The sequence below is a fragment of the Poecilia mexicana genome, unplaced genomic scaffold (genome assembly GCF_051168715.1).
Source record: "Poecilia mexicana isolate PSO_F unplaced genomic scaffold, ASM5116871v1 scaffold_9, whole genome shotgun sequence".
In the NCBI taxonomy this organism is placed as follows: Eukaryota; Metazoa; Chordata; class Actinopteri; order Cyprinodontiformes; family Poeciliidae; genus Poecilia; species Poecilia mexicana.
This window is the reverse complement of record NW_028263378.1, coordinates 14,801,284-14,823,115: the sequence shown is the minus strand read 5'-3', so window position 1 is coordinate 14,823,115 and position 21,832 is coordinate 14,801,284. Positions and strand designations below refer to the sequence as shown.

Below are 21,832 nucleotides of genomic sequence, written 5' to 3'. Positions count from 1 at the left end.
CCACATACGGGCTGCTGGATGTCTTCTCTCTTCAGTCATTTCACCTAAGTGTTATCTGTCCCTCCCAGACCCCCGGTTGAAGACATCCAGACAGTTCTCAGCCCAGTGGTGAGTTGTGGACCCCCAGGAGTCCTGCTGACTAGACCAGTGATCCTCACCATCCACCACTGCGCAGACAATGTCCACGAAGACTGGCTCATACAGCTCAAGAACCAGCTGCCCATGGGAGAATGGGAGGTGGGTGTTCAGCACCGTGTGTTATTTACTTGTGTGCCCTTCGTGTATTGAGCTTTTATCACAGAGGTTTCATCTTGTGTGCAGATGGTTTATTTAATTCAATTTAATGTAGATATTACTATGTGGATGTGCAAATTCAATGAAATACTGCATGAAACAGAGAGTCTGTTGATGTATTATAAATAATTACACAGCTGAACCAGTCCTCTGACAAATTATTAATATGTGGTCATGAATACACACAGCTTATGCACACAGACATGCACACTTAGAAGAATAAGCTGAATTACACAGATATGGTGTGTATCCGGTGAGGAAGGGAGAAGAAAACGAAGAAAGGAAGAGAAAATGTGGTAAACAGAAAGTGCCTACAGGCTAGTAGACAAGCAGGGGGTTGAAGACTCCTATCAGAGGCAATTTGTTATGCTCCTGCTATCCTCCTCTTCTCTCATCTCACTTCTTATGTGTCTATTCCTCCTTTTTCCTGTTCCCTTCTTCTTCCCCCTTCACATGTCTCTCAGCATGAAGCCTCTACCTCAGCAATCTATTTCTTGTGTGTGAGAGTGAGACTTCATGAGTGCGGGTGCACGTGTGTGTGTGTGTGTCCTTGTGTGTGGGTGTGGGTGATAAGGCTGTCTTGCAGCATCGCTGTGTCAACAAGGCCCCCGTATGCTGTCTTCTGTTGCTTATCACAGCTCAACACAATGTCTCTGCACAATTAGCCATGCATAAGATTCGGTGCGCGTGCGTCTTTGTGTGTGCATGTATGAGAGGGGAACGCGCAGAAGAGGTTTCAGAGCAGACTGAATAAAGATGAGAAAACTGAAAGTGGAATTTCATCATGAAGTCGATTTATTTATTTTTTTGTTTTTTTTTCTTCTCTCATTGCTGTAGAACATTCATTTCCCATCAGAAAGTTTTCCCCAAAACAGGCCGAGGGAGGTAATTGAATTCCCCTCATATCGGGAGGAGCAGCCACGGTTGTGATTACCAGTAATAACAGATTCAGACCATATTGCTTCCCTACCTCTCTGTATTGATTTAGCCTGTCTGTAGGAACAGAACTCCACATGAACTGCAAATCGAAGCGCAGTGTTTTTATCACATGTGAGCATGTAGGACGCATTGATTCCACAGTGTGCTGGTGTCTGCAGGCATGGACTCGTGATTTCACTCACACGACTAAAGATGCAGCCACCAGATTAAAAGGAACTCAGTGCACCAGTTTTACCCCCTAACAAAAAGCCATGCAAAAAGTAATCTGATTCCTTAAACTTTTTTCACATTTTGTACTGCTAAGGTCATAAAGTTAAGGTCAATATAATTTTTTTCCCCCTAATAAACATCACGTTATTACAAAATAATGAAAATTGTGGTGTGCATTAGTTTTCAGTCCCCCTTACTCTGATAACATTAAAACAAAATTCTGACAGTGTGTTCACACCAAACTCATTACGTGAGTCAAAAACACATTTAACACTTCAAGTTCAACATGTGTGCACTTTGAATGCAGACGCTTGACATTTTGCTCTATACCTAGCATCTCACGCGTCAGGCGCATCTGGTTTTCATTCAAAGTCCATGTGGGGGTCAAGGATGTGTCAGACGCGTCAAAACTGCTCTTGCCGTTGTTTTCTGTTGCTGGAATATTTGTCAGATGCGTCGGAAGCGCTTGACGCTAGATCCGCAAAGCGCACCGCGATGCTCCTCCACACAGACTGTGAATGTCTACCAGACGCACCTGCCACGCGAAACGCGTTTGGTGTGACTGCACCATGAGCCTTCAGCAATAGTTGTACAAATATCAGCCAAGTTTCAACTGTACCTGCCTGTAAAGAACCTACATCCCAAACACAGTAGAGAAAACAGCGTTAAATAGGCTGTTGCTCTCTTAGCAAACTTGTGTACTTGGAAACCCTCACTGTTTCTTCACTAACACAACCTGGTATTTTTTTTTTATAGTAAACACTAAATTTAGTGTGAAATTGAGTGAGTGATGAGTTTTCTTTGCCACCAATTTATTGGGTTGATGTTTCCAAAACAGATTTGAGCAACAAATTCATCTTATTTTGCAAGAAACAAATTCCCAGTTTTGTGTCATCTTAGATTATTACATAAATTCAGCATGACAATTTTAAAGGATGATGATGTGATTTTTTTGTGTGTGGTCTCCACAGGATGTGGTTGTGGTGGGAGAGGAAAACTTCACCACCCCCTGTTATGTGCAGATGGATTTGGAGGCATGTCACATTTTGACAGAGACACTGGGGACGTACTGCCTGGTGGGCCAGTCAATAGGCAAAGCAGCTGCTAAAAGGCTCAAACTGGCAGTTTTTGGGCCCGTCTCATGCACAACTTTGGACTATCACATCAGGATTTATTGTTTGGACGACACTCAGGACGCACTTAAGGTAATGTGTTAAAACTATGTACTCAAAGTTCAGTTTCTTTAAAAAAAACACTTATTCAAAAATACTAAAGGTATTATTGAAGCACAAACCAAGGGTTTTAAATGCTGCAAAGCAGTGAAGAGTTCTTCTTTTATACCATTCGTATTAATATTCCTCTCTTATGATTTGCATTTGAAATGAGCTGTAATAGAGCTAAAACAAAATGGATTGTATGAAGTCGTGAATAGAAGCATCTTCACCCCTCGTCTTGTGGAGATGTGCCGAGAAGCAGTAAACAAAACAGGGTCAAGCAATGTCAAAAGAGAGATGCATTAGAAATTTAAACAAATTCAAAGCACCGGAGGGGCCATCTGATACGGGAGATTAACATTGGTAATTTATTCGTGCAGTGATAAGTCAAGTGTCACTGTGGCACACAGCCATGCACATAATCGCGTAAACATCAACACGCACTCAGTTTTACCAGTTCAAGCAAACAGTTGTAACTTGAAAACAAAGTTCAAAGGTTGACTTTTAATGATGAAAAGTTAGCGTGGGTTAGCTGAAGTTTGAGAGCCGATTAAGCGAATTTTTCTGAGGTTGATCAGAGAAAAGAAAGGAGGCATCAAAGCTGTTCTTGCAAACATATATCTTAGTGTCTGTTTACCTTCATTTGATTATTTTTCTTGCAGTTCAGGAGATTTTAAATGTTTCCTTTTCTGCATGTACATTTATACACCTTACGGTGTCTGAAAGGTACCCTTATAAGAGTTGCATAGTTGGTTTACATTTCTAATGGAAGTTTGTTTGATTCTTTTCTTCTCTATACAGACTTTTTAATCACATTAAATTGATCAAATTCTCACTGAAGAAATAAACAACTAAAGCATAGCTTTATATTTTATGCTGATTTGTTGCCACGGTTCCACAATTCTTTCAAACAGTGATAGCAAAGTTTGAAAATAACAATTATTTATGACTTCCTTTACGTTTCATTACAAGTAATGTGTGCAATTTAAAAGTGAAGAGAAGACTTGTGGGTAGGGGAGACTTCCCACTAGTTTTGTTCATTTAAACATTTTATAATATACTTTAAACATCACTACAAATGATGAATAACGGATGAAATGTATTTCGTGCCACAAAGTCGAAGTGCAAATTAGTGCAGCACTGATACCGTCTTCAATCTGCATGCAGGCCTCAGGCTGCAGCAGACACTTAGCCCATTTTAATACGTCACCTTTTGATTCAGTGTCCAATGGACAGCTTGAATTAAAAGAAGCCAGTCATGAGAGGACATTTTAAAGAAACAGCAGTGACTCTTTCTATGTAAAGTTGCAGACAAGTTTGTTGTCGTGGTAATCCATTAGTATATAAGCCAAACTATGTCTTCCTTTTCCCCCATGTGCTTAATCATGAAAGAAGCTAATTTCTTTGAGTCACCGACCACCAGGCTTTAGCTAGGACCAATACTTATTTTAGTTCCTTGCACAGTAAAGGAAGTAAAAAAACAACAACAACAAAAAAAAAAACAACTCACTGATAGAAAACCACAGCCAGGAACCTCATTTTGAGGGGTCACCAAGAAGGCTTTCACTTTGACTCTTATTGTCATTGACATTTAACACCAGGTGCTGGGGATGTACCATAACCAGCAATAAAGAAAACTTTGAGACTATCAAAAAATAAGAGGCTGTGACTGAAGAACTCCTATTCTGTTCGGCTTGAACTTTGTGTTGTTTTGGTTTTAGTTGTCAGCAAAGAAAATAGAAATGTTCATACTTGTGGGGCCTGTTTCTCTTCCAAAGGCCCTGGGAACCATGTTGGAGTAAAAGACATCACAAAATCTTAGGAATGTCAGCGCTTTTCAAAAGATTTTGAAGGGCTCTGCAAGTAATCTGAAGATGGTTTGTTACTCGGTCTATCAGCTACTTGTAAACATATAGCTAATAAATGACAAAAATGATCTGATAGTTAAAAAACAACAACCTTCTGCTTTGGGTTTGGGTTAGGCCATCTCAGTCTTCAGACCAACTGTACATGCAATGCAAAACCTCCGAGTTAAGCTGAATTGAGCACAAGCAGGAATCCAAGTTTCAGAACAATTTATTGACAGTAGAGGTGTACCAGGAATTGTGTAGCCAGCAATATTTGTTAAAATCAGAATTTTCTCAACATTGGAATATACTCCTGAGTAAATGTCCATAAATTAAGCATGATTTATTCTAAATATTTCATTGTGGAAACATTGTTTGTATTCTAGCAGGAAAAAACACTGAACTGTTCTGCATTTACTGTGTGTATGTCTGCTTGAGTTTATCTTTGCTTCCTCTCTAGTATTTTACCACAGAAGTCTGCTGACAATTAAAGCATTGCTAATTAAGATGATAGTGTGAATGGTAAAGAATGGTTTTGATTTATTGCTGCACAGCTTTGAATAAATCCAAGGTGCACAACCAGAAATGAAGGAATTTGTCATTGTGAAATAAATGCCCTGTGCAGTGGCATATATGGATGACAAACATGTCAAACCTCCTGATACATTTTTAAGTAGTTTTGTTTTATTTATTTAATTTCTTTTTTCTTGAGGGGAGAATTGTGCTTTTAACTTTCTGGAACTTTGTATGTAGGAGGTTCTTCAGATGGAGACCCAAATGGGAGGGAAGCTACTGGACGAGCCAAAGACTCTGAACTTCAAAGACAGCACACACAATCTGAGACTGTCAATCCATGATGTGCCACACACACACTGGAAGAGTAAACTTATTGCAAAATATCAGGTGAGGAAAATGCAGGGGTCAATATTAGAAATGATCATACTCAAACTGTATATCTTTGTTTTTATATGCAACACTGATTCATGTAATGCCACAAAATGCTATGCTACCCGTGCATGCTTTGCAGGAGATACCATTTTACCAGGTGTGGAGTGGATGCCAGAGAACTCTTCACTCCACCTTCACGCTGGAGAGACTGAGCTCAGCCACCACAGAGATCAGCTGCAAGCTCTGTGTTCGGCAGGTAGAAGGAGAAGGCCAAATCTTTCAGATCAGCAGCACATTAGAAGAGGTATGTTTCTAGACTTTCTTTTGCAAATTTAATTATTTACATCTTCCTCAGATTAGAACCCAGTGTGCGTCAGAACAAGCAAACACAGTGGTGTTATGCTGATACCGCTTGTTCAAGTTAACTGCAGAAGATTATTACAATAAGCAGAGCAGCTCAACAAATTAAAGTAACACTGGCGGTAACTTACCTGCAAGTTCTTTGTCCTACGATAAAGATCCTAAAGTCATAAAGTTTTTTTTTTCTCCTTCTTCTTCTTCTTCTTCTTCTTCTTCTTCTTCTTCTTCTTCTTCTTCTTCTTCTTCTTCTTCTTCTTCTTCTTCTTCTCCTCTCTCTCCCTGACAGCGAGTCAAGGTACCTGTTGTGGTTCTGTGACTCTGCTTAATAATTCATACAACCGCTACAGGTCCCATCATGTGACAGGAATAACTCTTCTTTGATTTTGTATTGGAGTGTAACCACAAAGTCACAGAAAGTATGTGTGTATGTCTGTCAGTGAACAGATTTTTACTGCTGCAACCAGTTGTAACAACGTATTAATGTGGACATGTTTTTTTTATTATTATTATCAGTCTTGGCATTTTTAAACCATGAATGTACAGTTGATGTTTTTTTCTTTTTCTACATTGAAAGAAATAAGAAAATTGTCCTTTTTCCTGCTTGCTTCTTTGCTGGTTAATTGGCAAAATGAGCATAACACACAGCCAACATGTTCTCTTAAAGAACTGCATGTATAATAAAAGCCAGCGCTCTGATATGCTTGCTTGCACACACACACACACACACACACACACACACACACACATATATATATATATATATATATATACATATATATATATATATTTGCCAGCCGACAATGTGGCAGCCAGTTCCAAAAATCCATATTTATCAGAACCATAAGAGGGCAAAGCTCAGTATTTTCAAGTATCACATTATTGCACAAAAAGAGTTTGTGTGATTGAGTGCTGCTTTTTTTTTTACTTCAACAGCATTAATCCCAAAGAGATGGTCAATAATGTCTCTCTACTGGCTCTGTTTATTTGTTGGTGGTTGCAAAGTCTTGGCTTGGAGTGGACGGTTTTATATCTGATCCACGGTAGTTTTTTTGGGGGGAATTATTTGGAGCAGTAGTGGTTGAGACTGTACTGGAAGTTGCAAATCAGTGCAGAAGCTTTAGTAAAACATTACTGGTAGTGGAAGCGCTGTAACTACATTACAGTTGCATCCTCCCTTGTGAGGATAGTTTTTTACTTGCAGAAACAGTTCTGTGAATTCGCAGAGCAAAACAAGTATTTGTCAAAGACAGTTTTCTATTCAGTGACAGCCTTTGTCATGCCTCATGGCAGCTTTTGACATTAAGTGCCCTGCCATTTCTAAAACTGCTAAAGCTGCAAATCAAAGTGTCTTGAATGTTTATTCCTGAAGTCCAGTTCTCAATTTATCTTACTGCAGTACTTTTAAATGAAAAAAAAAAAAACAACTGATTTCAGTTTGTTACTGTTGCAGCAGTGAATATTTTAACTCTATTTTAGCATGATGTAGATAAACCACACATTGTGTTGATTTCAACAGACCTTTTGCATTAATCGTCTTGGATATTTTTGAACTCTTCCGCCCATGAATAATACAGCCCTCATTTAAAAAGGCTATATTACTGCCATGAACCTGGCTCTTAAGCTCAGCCCAATAATGTTTATTCCAGAAGCTTAATGTTAACTGGCTTTATGGATTCACTGTAAACAGAGATGCCCGTTTGGCATCTGTGTTCCTTTGAAACTCCCAACGCCCACGTTTCAACCAGCTCTTGATTTGTAGTGAAGTAGACAATTTAGGGGACAGTTCCTCATCATTATCCCACTTATTATCTGTAGTGAAACGCACCCTCAGCATGATACTACCACCACCATGCTTGTTTCTAAATGGAAATTTACACTACGTGCAAATTTAAAGTTGTAGATGGTTTTGGATGTTGCTTCCTAGATCTTGACAGTTTTTGAAACTGCTACACCAGTGAAAATTGCAGGCCTCTTCATCAATTTGAAATAGGCCACACATACATCATACCAACCAGATATATGCATTAGTCTCACTGGATGTTTGACTGGTGTAAAGATAAAACATGGAAAAATACGTTAGTAAGTTTTGCGCATGTCATAGACTAAGTACAATTCTGGAAACCCTCAATCATCCTGTGGTGCTGAACGATGGAAAGCAAAGCAGATCTAAAACATGTATCACTTCGGCAGATAGTCAGCGATGTCCCTTTGCATTAGTCCTTCCATCTCTATCCATAGAGAAATTCTGGTGGTAAATTGAGGGTAAATAGACACAGCAAATAGTAATCGCTTGCATCAACAATGACAGTTGTCGTGTCCCTCTGCCAAACCACGTTCATTAGTCTGTATCCTCCTTTCAGCTCAGGAGCGGCAGAATAATGTGAAGGCTTAGAAACAGATGGAGATTGACAGGAAGGAGGGAGAGAGAGGAAGTGGCTGCAGATTTCTGTGTTTTTATTTTTTCTCCTCTTGTATTGATAAAGACTCTCTCTTGTGTAATTTTGGCCTCACAAAAGACAAGCTTGAGAGAGCGGAGCTGAATCTTTGCCTAAAAGGATATGGATGGACTTGAATTTGAAATACAGTTAGCCAAACTGCATTGTGGATATAGCTATTGACAGGTATATATAGATAACAAAGATGTTTAAGTATTGTGGAGCCCTTTAGAAACATGTTCTGAGTATGAAACTATGTGCATAATGTAAATGTTTGCATCAGTTATTGTTTAAATCAATTACTTGGTCTCATGACCCCCTTTTGTCATCTTTCCAGGAAGTCCAGTGCATAGACACATCCCTGATGGACCCTGCCAGTAATATCACAACCTTAATGGGGCCTAATGCCTTCCGTATTCCTTTATCCATCAGACACAAGTTGTGTGGCAGTTTGGATGCACCACAGACCAGAGGCAACGACTGGAGGATGTTGGCTCACAAACTCAACCTTGACAGGTAAAGCACTCACATTTACTTGTATTTGTTTTCTTTTTCTGTGTTTTGCTTGGCTCCCTGAGGTGTTTCACTTGATTTTACTTATTTAGTCAGAAAACTTTCTACAGAGACGAGAACTTAGCTTCGCCTTGGCTGATGAAATCACGGAGTACAAGTCATCTGAGAAGAACTGTTGAAGTAGTAGATTTTCTCTTATTTCATTTTCAATGGCTGTACATTTTGTTCATGAAATGAGACACTGAAGTTCTGGAGTCTTTCTGAGGCGAGTTTGCGTGTTCTCCAAATGTATACAGTACCAGTACAGCATCCTCAACAATCATCGAATCCTTGTAAAAATCTGGACAAAGCCTTTTCGTAAGTTGTTAATGAGCCTTAATTAATACATACCGTATTTTCCGCACTGTAAGGCGCACCTAAAAACCTACAATTTCCTCAAAAGCCGACAGTGCGCCTTATAATCCTGTGCACTTTATTTATATATGGACCAATATTGAGCCACAACAGGTCTAGCAACTACGGTAAGCAGCCGCCAACTTTCTTTTTCGCCCGTAGAAGAAGAAGCGCGCGGTGCATGCTGGGATAGTTGTCAGAACGCTGGTTTGTTAATAAAGTTTGACTGACCTATCTACCTACCGACCGTCTAGAATCAGGTCATCTGCAGGTCATTTAGCACCACGTTCTCCACAAACATGCTGTGCGCGAACGGAGAAGGGTGACCATCGTCCGTCCACGCCCCGGCCCAGTCGCGGAAGGCTCTCATCGCCGACCGGAGTCGGACTGTTTTGTTGATATTCTTTATTCATCCGGGGTGCTTCGGGGGTTGCTTCGACTAGGATTACCAAGGGACCAGCCCCAATACATTTAAAGCCGGGAGGGCGGGGGAAGAGAGACAGAGACTGCGGCGGCAGCGTGTTACCCAGAAAGCAGTTGGGCACAATATCGCAACACCAACACCGTGAGTGAAACAATGACTGGGGCAGCCTACTATATAAAGTACTTGGTTACTAACACTTTATTATTACACATCCACATTTGTAGAGTACGGAACAAATCGCGCCCCGTATAGGTTCAACACAGGACGGGCAGCAACCCTAACTGTAGCGTCTATTCTGTGCGCCTTATAGTGCGGAAAATACGGTAATCGAATGTTTGCGGTCTTTCTCTTATAGTGAGTGAAATTTTTTTACCTAATTTTTCATATCCCTCATTATGCACGGTGGCAAGATTAAGTCATTAGGTGTTGGTATTTGCCTGACCTTTTTTTTTTTCCCAAGTTCAAATTGTTTTAAGCAGAGATATGATATGAGTCTGTCAGGTCAAAGCTGAACTTTTAATAATTTGCATTAACTTTTAAATAGAGTAATGTACAATTTTAATCCATGGACTGTGGGAATGAACACTAATGGTCAAATTAAAGATCTTGGTGTTACATTTGATTCTTCTTTACATTTTTTTTCTTCAAGAAGCACATTTTATCACCTTGATGGTTTCTCTCTATGATAAATGCAAAGAATCTAAACTAGACTTTTCCTTGCAGAAGATAAAACTTCAGTGCTCTTCTTTCCGGTCTTTATAAAAACATTTAGCCCCTCTATGTTTACTCCAGAAATCATCTCCTTAAAAGCTGGCAAACAAAAGCAAAAGAGTTCACTTTAATTTTACGCTCTCTGCTCATGTACATTTTAGAATTGAGTTTAAGGTGGAAGTCATCAGTGCTTGTAGTATCAAATCTCATTTTATCACATGATCATTCAGATCCTTTAGGGGACTGTAAAAGGTTGATTTGTAAAGCTTAAAGTAAGAAGAAAAAAGTAACAATGTATTGCTTTCTTTTTATGGTTCTCATCTGAGGGACGGCCTCAAACCTTAGAGGATCAAAAACTATTCTTTTTTTTTTAATCTAAAGTTTTATCTTTTATCTGGCTTTTACGATACTTTTTATATTTTAACTTATTTATACGTTAAAGCTATATTTTTTATATCTAGTCCAAGTGCACATTTAGGTTGCTATAAAACTATAAATTTGAAATAATTTATTACTTGTACTTATGTTTTTTCTGTTGTTATTAATAAACCTTTATAATAGCCGTTTGAGTTAAATGTAAACTTTAGAATAATTACATTTCATGCATTCATTTGCTTAACTTGTATTTTGACTTTTTTATTGTTCTTTTATATTTTCTCTTTTATTGCTCAATATCTTTTTGTTTCTTGTATCTCTCGACTTCATAAAATCAATTTCCTGGCATCTTTTCCTCCTCACTCTTTGCTTCGCTCAACACATTTGTTTTTTTTTTTTTTGCTTTTTTTTCTGTTTTTGTTATTGATGAAACACATTCTGCTGGCCTCATTGTATTTTAAAATACAATTTTTAAAGTTTAGGGGAAAAACTATTTTCAAACAAATCTACCTTAATGGAATACCCTGTTTTCTGTGTTTCTTCCCTATTTTGAATAGTGGCATAATGGAGATTTATATTTAAGCAGGTGACAATTAACGTTTTACCAACATTATGATCAATGTCAAATAGTAATGTATAAACTGAAGATGGTTAAGTTGTATTTTTTAATAGGAAACATGACCAGTGTCTATAAGTGTGACACCGTTTTTTTTTTTTAAGTAATTATCCGTGAATGTGAGATTTTCCACCTCTGAACAGATGTACCCTGAATGCACTCAGACGTATTCTAAATTATTCAGTGTGAGACTATGCCTCTGTAGTAAAGTATACAGTACGTTTAAATTGAAGCTTTTTACACATTTTTACAAGGGTTGCCACAAAGTGTGAAAGGAGCTGTATGTTAAGTGTAAAATATTTACTTGATTTTTTTTATTTTTTTTTATTTAATTGTCTTTGTGCTGGCTCTGTGATGTGACTAGCAACCTGTGATTTTTAGAAAATATTTCATCCTGCACACAAAGCCTCCTCCTAGTATCCCTCTATAAAATGCAAAGGACAGCACTTTATTGTTGATGTAAAAGAAAAAGTGAGTCTCTGCAGAACTAAATAGGTAATTTGACGTTGTTTCCTCCAGTTGACTTCAGGTAGCATTCTCAGAGTTTCATCATTACCCCAGTCAGCTTTACACAGATGCTTGGCTTGATGATTCAGTCTCATTTGCTAGCTGATACAAAGCCAGAGCCAGATATTGAGAGGATAATTAGGCACAAGTGCAAATCATTGTCCCCACGGCCTTCCTGCTCATGACGCAGCTGGTGAATGTGGGCACCATGATTTCTGGTCAGCAGGTGAACTGGTAGAAAATGTGTTGTTTACTTTCCCATTTCCTGTAAAAAAACAAGTTTTCATAAGAGTCTCAGAAAGTTGTTTTGCCACTGATCTGTCAAAGCGTTATCAGAGTAAGGCTTGCTGTTTCAGCTTTCTCTTTGCCTAAACAGGCAGAGTGACCGCATTTATGTCTGGAAAGTTCTTCCGTACTCAGCTTAAATATCGTTTTGTATTGAGACAGACCTGGAAGAAAACCTAAATGGCCTTTTTATGAGTTGAACTGAGCCCCCGAGGTCACGTAACAGCTGTTCCTTATTGGAAACAGAGAAAGTCCAAATAAGGAAGAAACAATGTAAGGAAGATTTTTTTAAATTGTTGAATGAAAATATGCTGTTAGGCATATATAATAAATTAGAAACCATAACAATTTACCATAGGAAATGATGGTACATTCTTTGCTTTTATTAAAACAGCACCAGAGTGTGTCAGCAGTACAATCAGAAGATTTACAGAACAGAAGGTCTCGTTTTATCCCCACGAGACAGAAATATGATGGTTTTTATACTTCAAAGCTGCAACAAGACCTTTGTGTGAGATGGTTTAGTGTCAGACTCTTCCTCTGCAGTCGCTGACGTCCTGACTCGTGACACATGTTGCAACTCCCTATTGAATTGTTCCCGCATTTATGAGGGGGAAAAAAAACAAAAACATATATATATATATATATATATATATATATATATATATATATATATATATATATATATATATATATATATATATATATATATATATATATATATATATATATATATATATATATATATATATATATACACACTCTATGCTACAGTGTATACTTCAGGTTTCAATGATAGATTGACTAATATTATTACATTTCAAGTCGCATTATGAACTTTTTAACCCTTTCTTGACTCCCTCCTTATTTTTTTAGATACCTGAACTACTTTGCCACCAAGTCCAGTCCTACAGGTGTCATCCTGGATCTCTGGGAAGCCCAACATTTTCCCGACGGAGATCTAAATGAACTGGCCGCTGTGCTGGAAGAAATGGGCCGTCACGACAGCAGCCTTGCCTCCATGACGTCAGAACACTAGCAAAGGAACATTTTTATTACGACGGCAAAACTCCAGAAAATTACATGTGGATTGTCCGTGGTGGGTACTGCGGATAGCCCGATTGGATGCAAAAATCAAAGAAAAGTTGTCGTCATGGTGATTTGAGCAGCACTGTTTAAATACCGTGGTAATTAAGCGTTCGCAGTGAAAGAAATGGGTGCTCAAGCAGGTGCTGATGTGTATCAGTGTGTGAGATTTTGGGAGTCATGAATACAAGAGAGATAAATCTGTGCATCAGGAGTGAAAGGAATATATACGCGTCTATAAAAGAAAAAAAAAAATCACATTTTTTCCAAGCAGCTACTTTCTTGCTCCTATGATGAACAGGGACAGGGAAAAAAAGGGAAGCAGAAATGGAGATGCTGACCTTGAAATCAAGTATAGGAAGGAAACAGAATCATAAAGGAAGCAAAGGTAAACCAATTACAGAGGAGTAGGGAATGGTAGATTGAGGATAAACAAAGATGCAGGTAGACTCTTCACAAAGATGAAAGCAAACACAGAGAGCAGCTAAACTGATTACAGAACAGAGGGAGGACATCAACATAAAGTGATGGAAGCAGCGGGCAGATGACCATCTGGATGGAAAGCAGATAATGAGAGAAGCGATGAAGAAGACTCTTTTCTTACGAGCCTCGGCTGTATGTGTTTGTTGGTACAGTTTGTCGTCTTTATATTGTCTCATCACACTGTCTGTATGTGCGGCTCATTTTCTGCTACAGATTTTCCGACACAGTGCTTGTTAATGAGGAATCCTGACCAGAAACAAGTCTGAAAAAACTGTTGTTTTTTTTTTTTTTTAACCCCATAGAATGATTTCTAATAGACTCGATAATTTTAAATCATTTGAGTCAGGAGAGCAGGAAAGGCAACACAATTTGTCAGATAAGTCGATCCAAAGATCGTTTTCCAAACTGGTGGCGGCGAAAAATATTTTTGCCGTAGTTTGCTGTGGAAATATCACAAAAGAAAGAGCACCACATCTCCTCTTATGTTTTGTATATATTTTTTTGCTTTCATATTTCAATCAAGAAAAACATTTTCTTGACAACTCATGCTTTGTGCAGCAGAGATGCCAACTTTTTTTTTTTTTTTACATCCTGGACGGTTTCTGCCAGGCAGTTCAGGCTCGTTTCTGGAGATGGTTTAACTCTGGGAAACAAGTGACTGAAGATCATTTTTTAAATCCAGTTGTAAACCAAATTCAGTATAACGTGACAGTATTTTTTTCTCTCCTCAGTTTCACAGGATGTCAGATAAATTATCCAACTGTGACTTTGTTGGTCACTGGCACCATCTAGTGGCCTTGGAAGAATTACAGCATTTAAAATGAACCTTTTCTCCTCTTTCTCATCTTCACAGTGTAAATACATGGCTATAAAATTGTTTGCATAATATTATTTTGATTATTAATAGTTGCATAAACATGTTTTGCTTTAATTTTACTATGTATTGTTTTAACTACATTAATGAACATCTTTCACTGTTTTTCCCTGTTATTTGTTGGCATCAAAAATCCAGTGCAATGCATTTTGTTTGAAAAGTTAAAATCCACAGAACTGAAGGGGCCTTTGTGAAATAAAGTGCGACTGTTTCAAAAGTTCACTTTGAACTCATGTCAACAGTTTTATGTAAATGAAAAACTCTGGCTCTGTGTTTTATGAATAATTGTCAGATGCCTCTGGAGATGTGTAAGATGTGTATCATCTAATTAGACTACATGAACATTCAGCTCAAGGGAAATGCATATAAAATATTCACAAAGGTGTATGGAGACATGCCATATGTAACTGAACATCAGGTTTGCAGAGGAGCTTCTGTAAAGGATCTTGTCAAAAGAAAAAAAAATTAAAGGATAAAAACAATCCTACGTGGAAATCTTGTGGTCATCCTCCAAACACCGATTTTCTTTTTTTTCAATTTTTTGTTGTTCAATAAGTTAGAAACTTCAGATCTAGACCTCCTGCACAGATGTAAACCCAGTTGTTCATGATGAAAAGGTCTCTGAATAGTTATGTTTTAAGTGTCAGAACATTTACGGTGCCTTGTAAAGGATTTGTACCCCTTGGACTATTCACTCTTTGTCACGTAACATCTGCCACCTTCAGAATATTTTATTTAGGATTTTTGTGACATACCAGCCCATAGTAATTCCATTTTGCCTCCTGCTCCCCCAACAAGTCAAAAGTTTTACTGCAGTCACAGCAGCCAGTAGTGTGGAGTATGTTTACACCAGCTTTGCACATGTAGAGACCAGAATATTTGCTGAGAAATGAAACTGCCATGTCAGCAAATGACACAACTTTATCTATTATGTTCCTTGGTCTTCATGATGCTGTTTGCTAATTTTCTCTAACAAATATCTGAGGCCTTGACAGAACTGAGGGATTTATAGTGAAAATAAACTCCACATATGTGAAAAATGTTTACTAATCATATGACTTCTGATGGGAATTCATTTTACTGGACTCTGTTTGGGGCTAAAAGAGTAACTTTGACAATCTAGACAATTTAGATTTTTATTTATGAGACATTTTGTGAGCTATGTTTCATTTTGCTTCTACTTCACAATTATGCATTATTTGCCATTTGCAAATCACAAAAAAAAAAAAAAATCCAATACAATAAAATAAACTGTGTGGTTGTTATATGACAAAATGTGAAAAAGCTCAAGACGTGCGGCAACTTTTATAAGGTATTGTACATACGGGTGGTTATGGAACCTCTAATTTAAGGTGTGAGGAAATCAAAGGGAAGGGCTGAGACACTTTAACGAGAAGACAAGCTGAGGCCATCAGCTCTTTGGATCTGTTTCTTTGAGATCAAATATGAAACCTGGAAACACTTTTCACGCCGTCACTCCCAAAATGCTTACATGTTGGGTCCAAACAGACGCCGCTGTCCTCGTGACGGTTAAGGGTCAAAGATGTATTGTGACGTACTAAAGCTAAGTCATACTATATCTATTTTTTAACTGAGTAAACATGTTGGAGAAAATTGTTTTGCTTTCTTTAAAAGAAACATGTTTGTTTCTCCGTTTACACCTTACCAGCAGAATGATCTTTTTTTTGTGTGTTTGTGTTGTACAATGTTTTTTTTCTTTCAAAAGAGGATACATCCAGATCTCCTTTGAATTGTCCTTCATGTTGTGCAAACAAAGAAAGTAGTGTAAAGATATAAACATATGTAAAAATATTTTTTATCTACAATCTGTACAGTTGTGTACTGTTGACTATATTTGGCATATTTCAGAATTTAAAAAAAAAAGCAGTACAATTAGATACTAGTTTGTATGTTTTAAAGGTTCTTTTGAGTTTTTCCCTTTTTGTAAAAGCAGTGTCTACTATGCAAATATTGGTTATCATGATAGAAGTCTATAACTAGAATTGTCCTTGTAATTTTGCATTTTATTTTGAGTGATTTGATTTGATTAGTGTGGGATAGTATTGGTCCATTTTAGCTAACTCTGGCACGCTTCAAGAGTCTTGCTTAATATTGCTGACTGCTTGCCTCTCTATCTCCTCTAATTATTTTCTGTACAAAGTGTAAGAAAGAATTTTTAAGACAATTAATAAATTATATTTATAAGCAATGCTGAAACTTTGCCCTACATTGTGTGTTTTTGTGGAAAGAGCCGCTGGGAAAAAGTCAGCTATTGGAGCTTGTCCTGCGATATTATGAGACATTTTCTAAATCACAAACAGTCAGATAAAATGAGCCAGAAGGAAGGAATCGAAAAACTAAAAAGTCCTTATGGTGTCACTGTTCTACATGCTGTGTACTCAGCAGCGCTGATGGGTTATAATGAGGCATGCTGGGGTTTTCTTTCTTTTTTTTTTTTTTTTTTTCCAACAAAGGAAAGTGCACATCTGAGTGACTCATTAATATGTGGCCGCTGCAAACTGTGAATCAAGCATGTGGATAAGAGGGGATGTTGAAATTTTATTAAACTTCTTAAATAGTCACAGCAGGTAAATATTAAGTATCGCATAATTCCTAAAAGGAAAACAAATAGAGAAAGAAAAGTAAATTTACTCCAAAAAAAAAAAAAAAAACACACACAGGCTTCTTTTTCAGCAATATAAATATGAAAATATGAAACTGACTGATCTGAATATGAGCTGTTCCTGTGTTTGAATCTCAGCCTGAGGTCCTTCTGCATGGAGTTTCCATGTTCTCCCTCAGCATGCCGGGACTCTTTCCGGGTCCTCCAGTTTCCTCCCAAAGTCCAAAAACTTAAAGGGATGCATTAAGCATTTTCTAGGCACACAGTGGGATTTAATGGCATAATCAAGAAACTATGTTACCCTCAGTTTTTTACCATACATGCTATGCATGTGTATACGTATATCAAATATGACAAAAAAAAATAACTTTGTAATTTAATCCCTTGAAACACCCCAGTTTTGTTTTTGATAACATTATAACATGATGTAAAGCTCAAAAAGTTGATTTTACATATTAGCTCATTGCTATCCCTGCCCTAAGGTGTAAGTGTGTGCATGTTTGGTTTTTAGTCCTGTGTGTGTTTGTGATGCCGTTCGATGCTTGATAACTGCTGGAGATGAGCAACGGCCACCAAGTGGCGCCGCAAGGACAAGTGGGCACAGATGATGGATGGAGGAAAAAAGGTGAAATGTTTGTGGATCTGCATAAATAAGAAAACGGCGACAAGAAAGGAGCAACTCACCTAAAGTTGTCTATATATGAAATCAATGTTTGAGATGTTTCTGACCTATAGAAGAAAACAGGTGGGATGAGTTTATCTTGTCACCACATAGAGAGAGGAACGGTAAGAGCTGTAAATAAATCTTAACCTACTGGGAAGAAACTCCAGCATAGAGTGGAATATTAGTCCCCAATTCTCCATAATCTTTATTTTAGGTTTTTATGCAAATATCTTTACACTGTGCCAGAAATGTAGGGGGGAATGTTCCGGAGTGTAGCATAACTACCAAATAAGAAGGGGTTCCATTAATTATTGATTGCTGTAAGAGTCAATAATTCATGTAAGCATATCCACAAGAGATAAATACAAAAATAAAAATCTGACTTGGACTTACGTTCAATTTTAATTCCATGTTGGGAATAAGTGTCTGTTAAGGCAAGTTTTGAATTGCTACAAATATGTTGAAACACAAAATACAAAAAAAAGGCCCTGTTAATGTCAACATAGAAACTTTATTTTCCCACAGACAAGTCTTCTATTTGAGTTTTACATGGAAAAAAAAAGCATTTGTACAACTTCCATTAGCCTATTGCAGCTCACATACAAATATTGAATTTTCAGTGTCTAGAAACGTTATCACCATGAACAAAAGTTTACAGTAACGCCTCATAATACTTGTGTCACATGGTGTCAGGTCTTGCAACCAAAAGCAGTCCATTAATGAGTGACAAAAATGTGTTTATTCCATAACAATAATAATAATAATAATAATATAAAGCCAGTAGTGAGGTGGCATGTGTTTAGAAAGGATGTGTTCTCCTGCAGTGATGTGTTGCGTTGATCCACACCTCTTCAGTTCTATCAATCAGACCTTCATCTAACAGGTAGGACAGCTTTCACAGAAAGCACAGATATTATGTTCCACTTTACTGGTCAGTAGACAGTTGTAGTTTCTCTGCAGCTACAGCCTCAAGTTAAATCTATCCAGGACACATTTGCATGATTCACACTAGTCTGAATCTAATTTGATAAACCAACTTGGCCGCATACGACATGGCTGCTTTCAAAGAGCCTTGAGTTGCAGAGTTCTGGGCGTATATATACGATTGTGTGATCTCCTAATCTCCTTTTGTCCGAGAGACGAAGGCTTTGCAATGGGCTGGACCAAAGCCAGTGTGGTTGTCAGTGTCCGTTCTTTGCACAGCTGGCAGTGGCTCCTCACAGCTTGATATCCTGTGATTCTGACATTTTGGCAAGTGTCTTTTTGACCCGCAGGGCTGTCAGGCGGCAGGCCGGGTTGTTGGCCCAGCATTCTGTCATCAGCTTCCCCATCTGTCTCAAACACTGCAAAGATACAGATTTGTGTTCGGGAGGTCATTTGTTTGTTTGTGCATGTATAATACTGCATTTTTTTACCATATATTACCTCATCGCTGCTCCACCGATTTGGAAAGGATGGCCGTAGTTTCTTGATGCAGACCACCTCCCGCATGTCTTCGTATGAAGGGTCTGTGGGAACTAACTCATGATACGGTAACTGGTACTCTTCTAAGATTCCTGCATAATATAAGTCAGAGATGACAGTTAACTTTAGGGGTGATTTCAAACTTAAATTTCATACACAGTTTACCAAAAGCCATGCAGTGAACGGAGGAGTTGTGCTGAAGTAGAAGAAAGTACTCAGATGAACTGAGAGGTGGGTAGTAATTAATTCTTTTTTTTACTTGGTTACATTTACTTGGATAGCTTTTTTAGGTGTTGCATTGTACTTTTAATTTTTACTTTAGTAATACATTGAATTAGGTCAACTCTTTCTTGTTTGTCAAAGGCGTTTCTATGTGCCAATTGATTGAGCTGAAGGCAATTTTCCTTCCTCCTTACAATTATGAATGGACTCACACATAAAAACCTTCTGAACTACACCGAAGTGGGGAAAAGGTCAAGGGGTCGGAAACTGTTTGCAATGCGCTGTATTTACCTCCGGAGACACAACGCCGAGCGATCTCCCAGAGGATGAGCCCAAAGCTGTACATGTCGGCCATGATGTACGACTGAAAATGACTCCTGTTCAAAGTCTCGTCCAGAACCTCTGGAGGCATGTAGCGCTTTGTACCAACTCGAGTGTTGGGAGGGATGTCCACTTCGTTGGTGTCACTGCAGTCAGAAATTTACACAAGAACTAATGTGTAAAAATATACATTTAAATGGGAAGACGCTAAAATGTTCATGTTTCTAATATGCACCTGATAAACTTTACTGCCAGTCCGAGATCAGCGATGCAGCAGGTCCCATTTCTTTTCACCAGTATGTTCTTACTCTTAAGGTCCCTGTGAGCAATGGCGGGTTTGCCCTGAGTGCCAAAGATCTCTGTGTGAAGGTGACAGAGTCCCGAAACAGATGAATAGGCCAAACGCAGCATAGCTTTATTGTCAAGGGTGGTTGATTTCAGGTAATCATACAGGGATCCGTTTTCATGGTAGTCAGTGATGAGATAGAGCTGGGTCCAGGAGCCGGTTCCTTTGATATCTGCAGCTATGAAACCTGTGAAAGAGGGAATGAGGGACGAATGGGGGATAAAGAGAGGCAGGGAGTTATAATTTCCATATTGCTGGTTGAATTTGAAAGAATCCAGCTGTTCTCACATTACGCACCTTTCATATTCGCTAATAGCACCGATAATTATGATGGGCAATTCAAATAGGTAATTCTCCTGACAGTGTGCTCGTATAAATGAACAGCATCAATTAGGCTCTGTCATAACGGCACAGACCACTTTCACAGTAAAGGACTTTCTTCTTATTCTTCTTCAGGATTTAAGACTGTAATAGGATTTCTTTGAGTTTTTTTTTTTTTTTTTTCAAAATGAATCTGTTCAAAGTAAACGAAAATACTGATTATTTTATGCTGTGCCATGGGACCTGAAATATCTTATACATGAATACTGAAGTGTTTAATAATCTAAATGTGATCATTTTATCACTGCTCTGAGAATGCAGAGCAGATCTTTTTGCTGTATTGTCACAATCAAGAGTAAGATGGAGATGAAGCTTTTAATGTCATGTGGCTTTCTTGTTTCAACTCATGCATTGAAATGTATTCAATTATATCAGAGTAATAGAGAACTTTGTGTTTGCATGAATGAAAAAGTCTCTGAAATAGTTCATATTAACATGGTTGTACCTCTGGGTTTTACATTTGGTTCACTGCTTATTAGTTTGTATTTTAATGAAACACAATATGCTTATTTTTACTCATTGTCTTTCAGTTTCACAAATCATGCTATTTTATGTTTCAATTATGTTTTTACCATGTCAAATGAAAATTAGCTTTCATGGCTAAATCTGACATGTGATTAAAATCTCACATCATACAATTTGCAGTGAAACTCAAAGACTATTAAATCTCTTTGAATACTAATACTAATCACAATATGATCATTTGATTTGACCAACACATTTCTGGGGAAGAGAAACTGTGAAGGGAACTAAAGATTAGGGTGATGGAAAGGAGGCATTCCAGCCTCACCCACAGATAAATGTTCAAATTACCCACAGGAACTAGAAAGCTACATCAATGAGAAGAAGGGAGAGTGTTGTAATACCGATACAGTTTTCATCGATTAACAAAGGTATAAATAATTTTTAACAGGTTACTTTTGTGTAAAATATAAACTTATAAACAGATGCTTTTATTTCTTCTAAGAAATAAAAGCATCTCATCGTGTACGACAAATATATGCAATTTTTAGTAAAAAAAAAAAAAAGTTTTATTCTAAATCTGTAATAAACACATTCATTACAATTGTAAAGTTATAAAACAGAATTTAAAACAATAATTTACAGGTGCATGAAAACCCTAGGCTTCAGCACTACATGCCAGGTCATCCAGCGAGACTCACCCAGTATGTTCTCATGTCTCATCAGGACAGTCTGGTAGATTTCGGTCTCTCTGAACCAACTGGCCTCCTCGGTGGTGAAGAAAACTTTAACAGCCACCTTTTCCCCCCTCCACCTTCCCATCCACACCTCGCCATACCTCCCCTTTCCAATCTGCTTCACCATCTGAATCTGCTTGGCTATGGTTCTCTGGACC

General features: G+C 37.9%; 2 protein-coding genes across 3 annotated transcripts in view; one reads left to right on the top strand and one right to left on the bottom strand.

Moving 5' to 3' along the window:
* LOC106916787 (netrin receptor UNC5C-like) overlaps positions 1–17,126 on the top strand; it is a 202,897-nt gene extending 185,771 nt beyond the window's left edge. Inside the window, exons 13-18 of the mRNA XM_014985307.2 lie at positions 69–237; positions 2,415–2,648; positions 5,258–5,407; positions 5,532–5,696; positions 8,525–8,703; positions 12,888–17,126. Coding sequence (XP_014840793.1) covers positions 69–237; positions 2,415–2,648; positions 5,258–5,407; positions 5,532–5,696; positions 8,525–8,703; positions 12,888–13,050 — 1,060 coding nt within the window. The 3' untranslated portion in view covers positions 13,051–17,126. The remainder of the gene's footprint in view (positions 1–68; positions 238–2,414; positions 2,649–5,257; positions 5,408–5,531; positions 5,697–8,524; positions 8,704–12,887) is intronic.
* A 1,106-nt stretch (positions 17,127–18,232) lies between these two features.
* The window catches only part of bmpr1ba (bone morphogenetic protein receptor type 1Ba), a 66,496-nt gene continuing 62,896 nt past the window's right edge, over positions 18,233–21,832 (bottom strand). For both annotated transcript variants that reach the window (XM_014985312.2, XM_088008829.1), the window contains exons 8-12: positions 21,639–21,831; positions 19,984–20,281; positions 19,719–19,894; positions 19,167–19,297; positions 18,233–19,084 (exon numbers count right to left, since the gene is read on the bottom strand). In XM_014985312.2, the coding sequence (XP_014840798.1) occupies positions 18,959–19,084; positions 19,167–19,297; positions 19,719–19,894; positions 19,984–20,281; positions 21,639–21,831 (924 nt within the window). In that variant the 3' untranslated portion in view covers positions 18,233–18,958. The remainder of the gene's footprint in view (positions 19,085–19,166; positions 19,298–19,718; positions 19,895–19,983; positions 20,282–21,638; position 21,832) is intronic.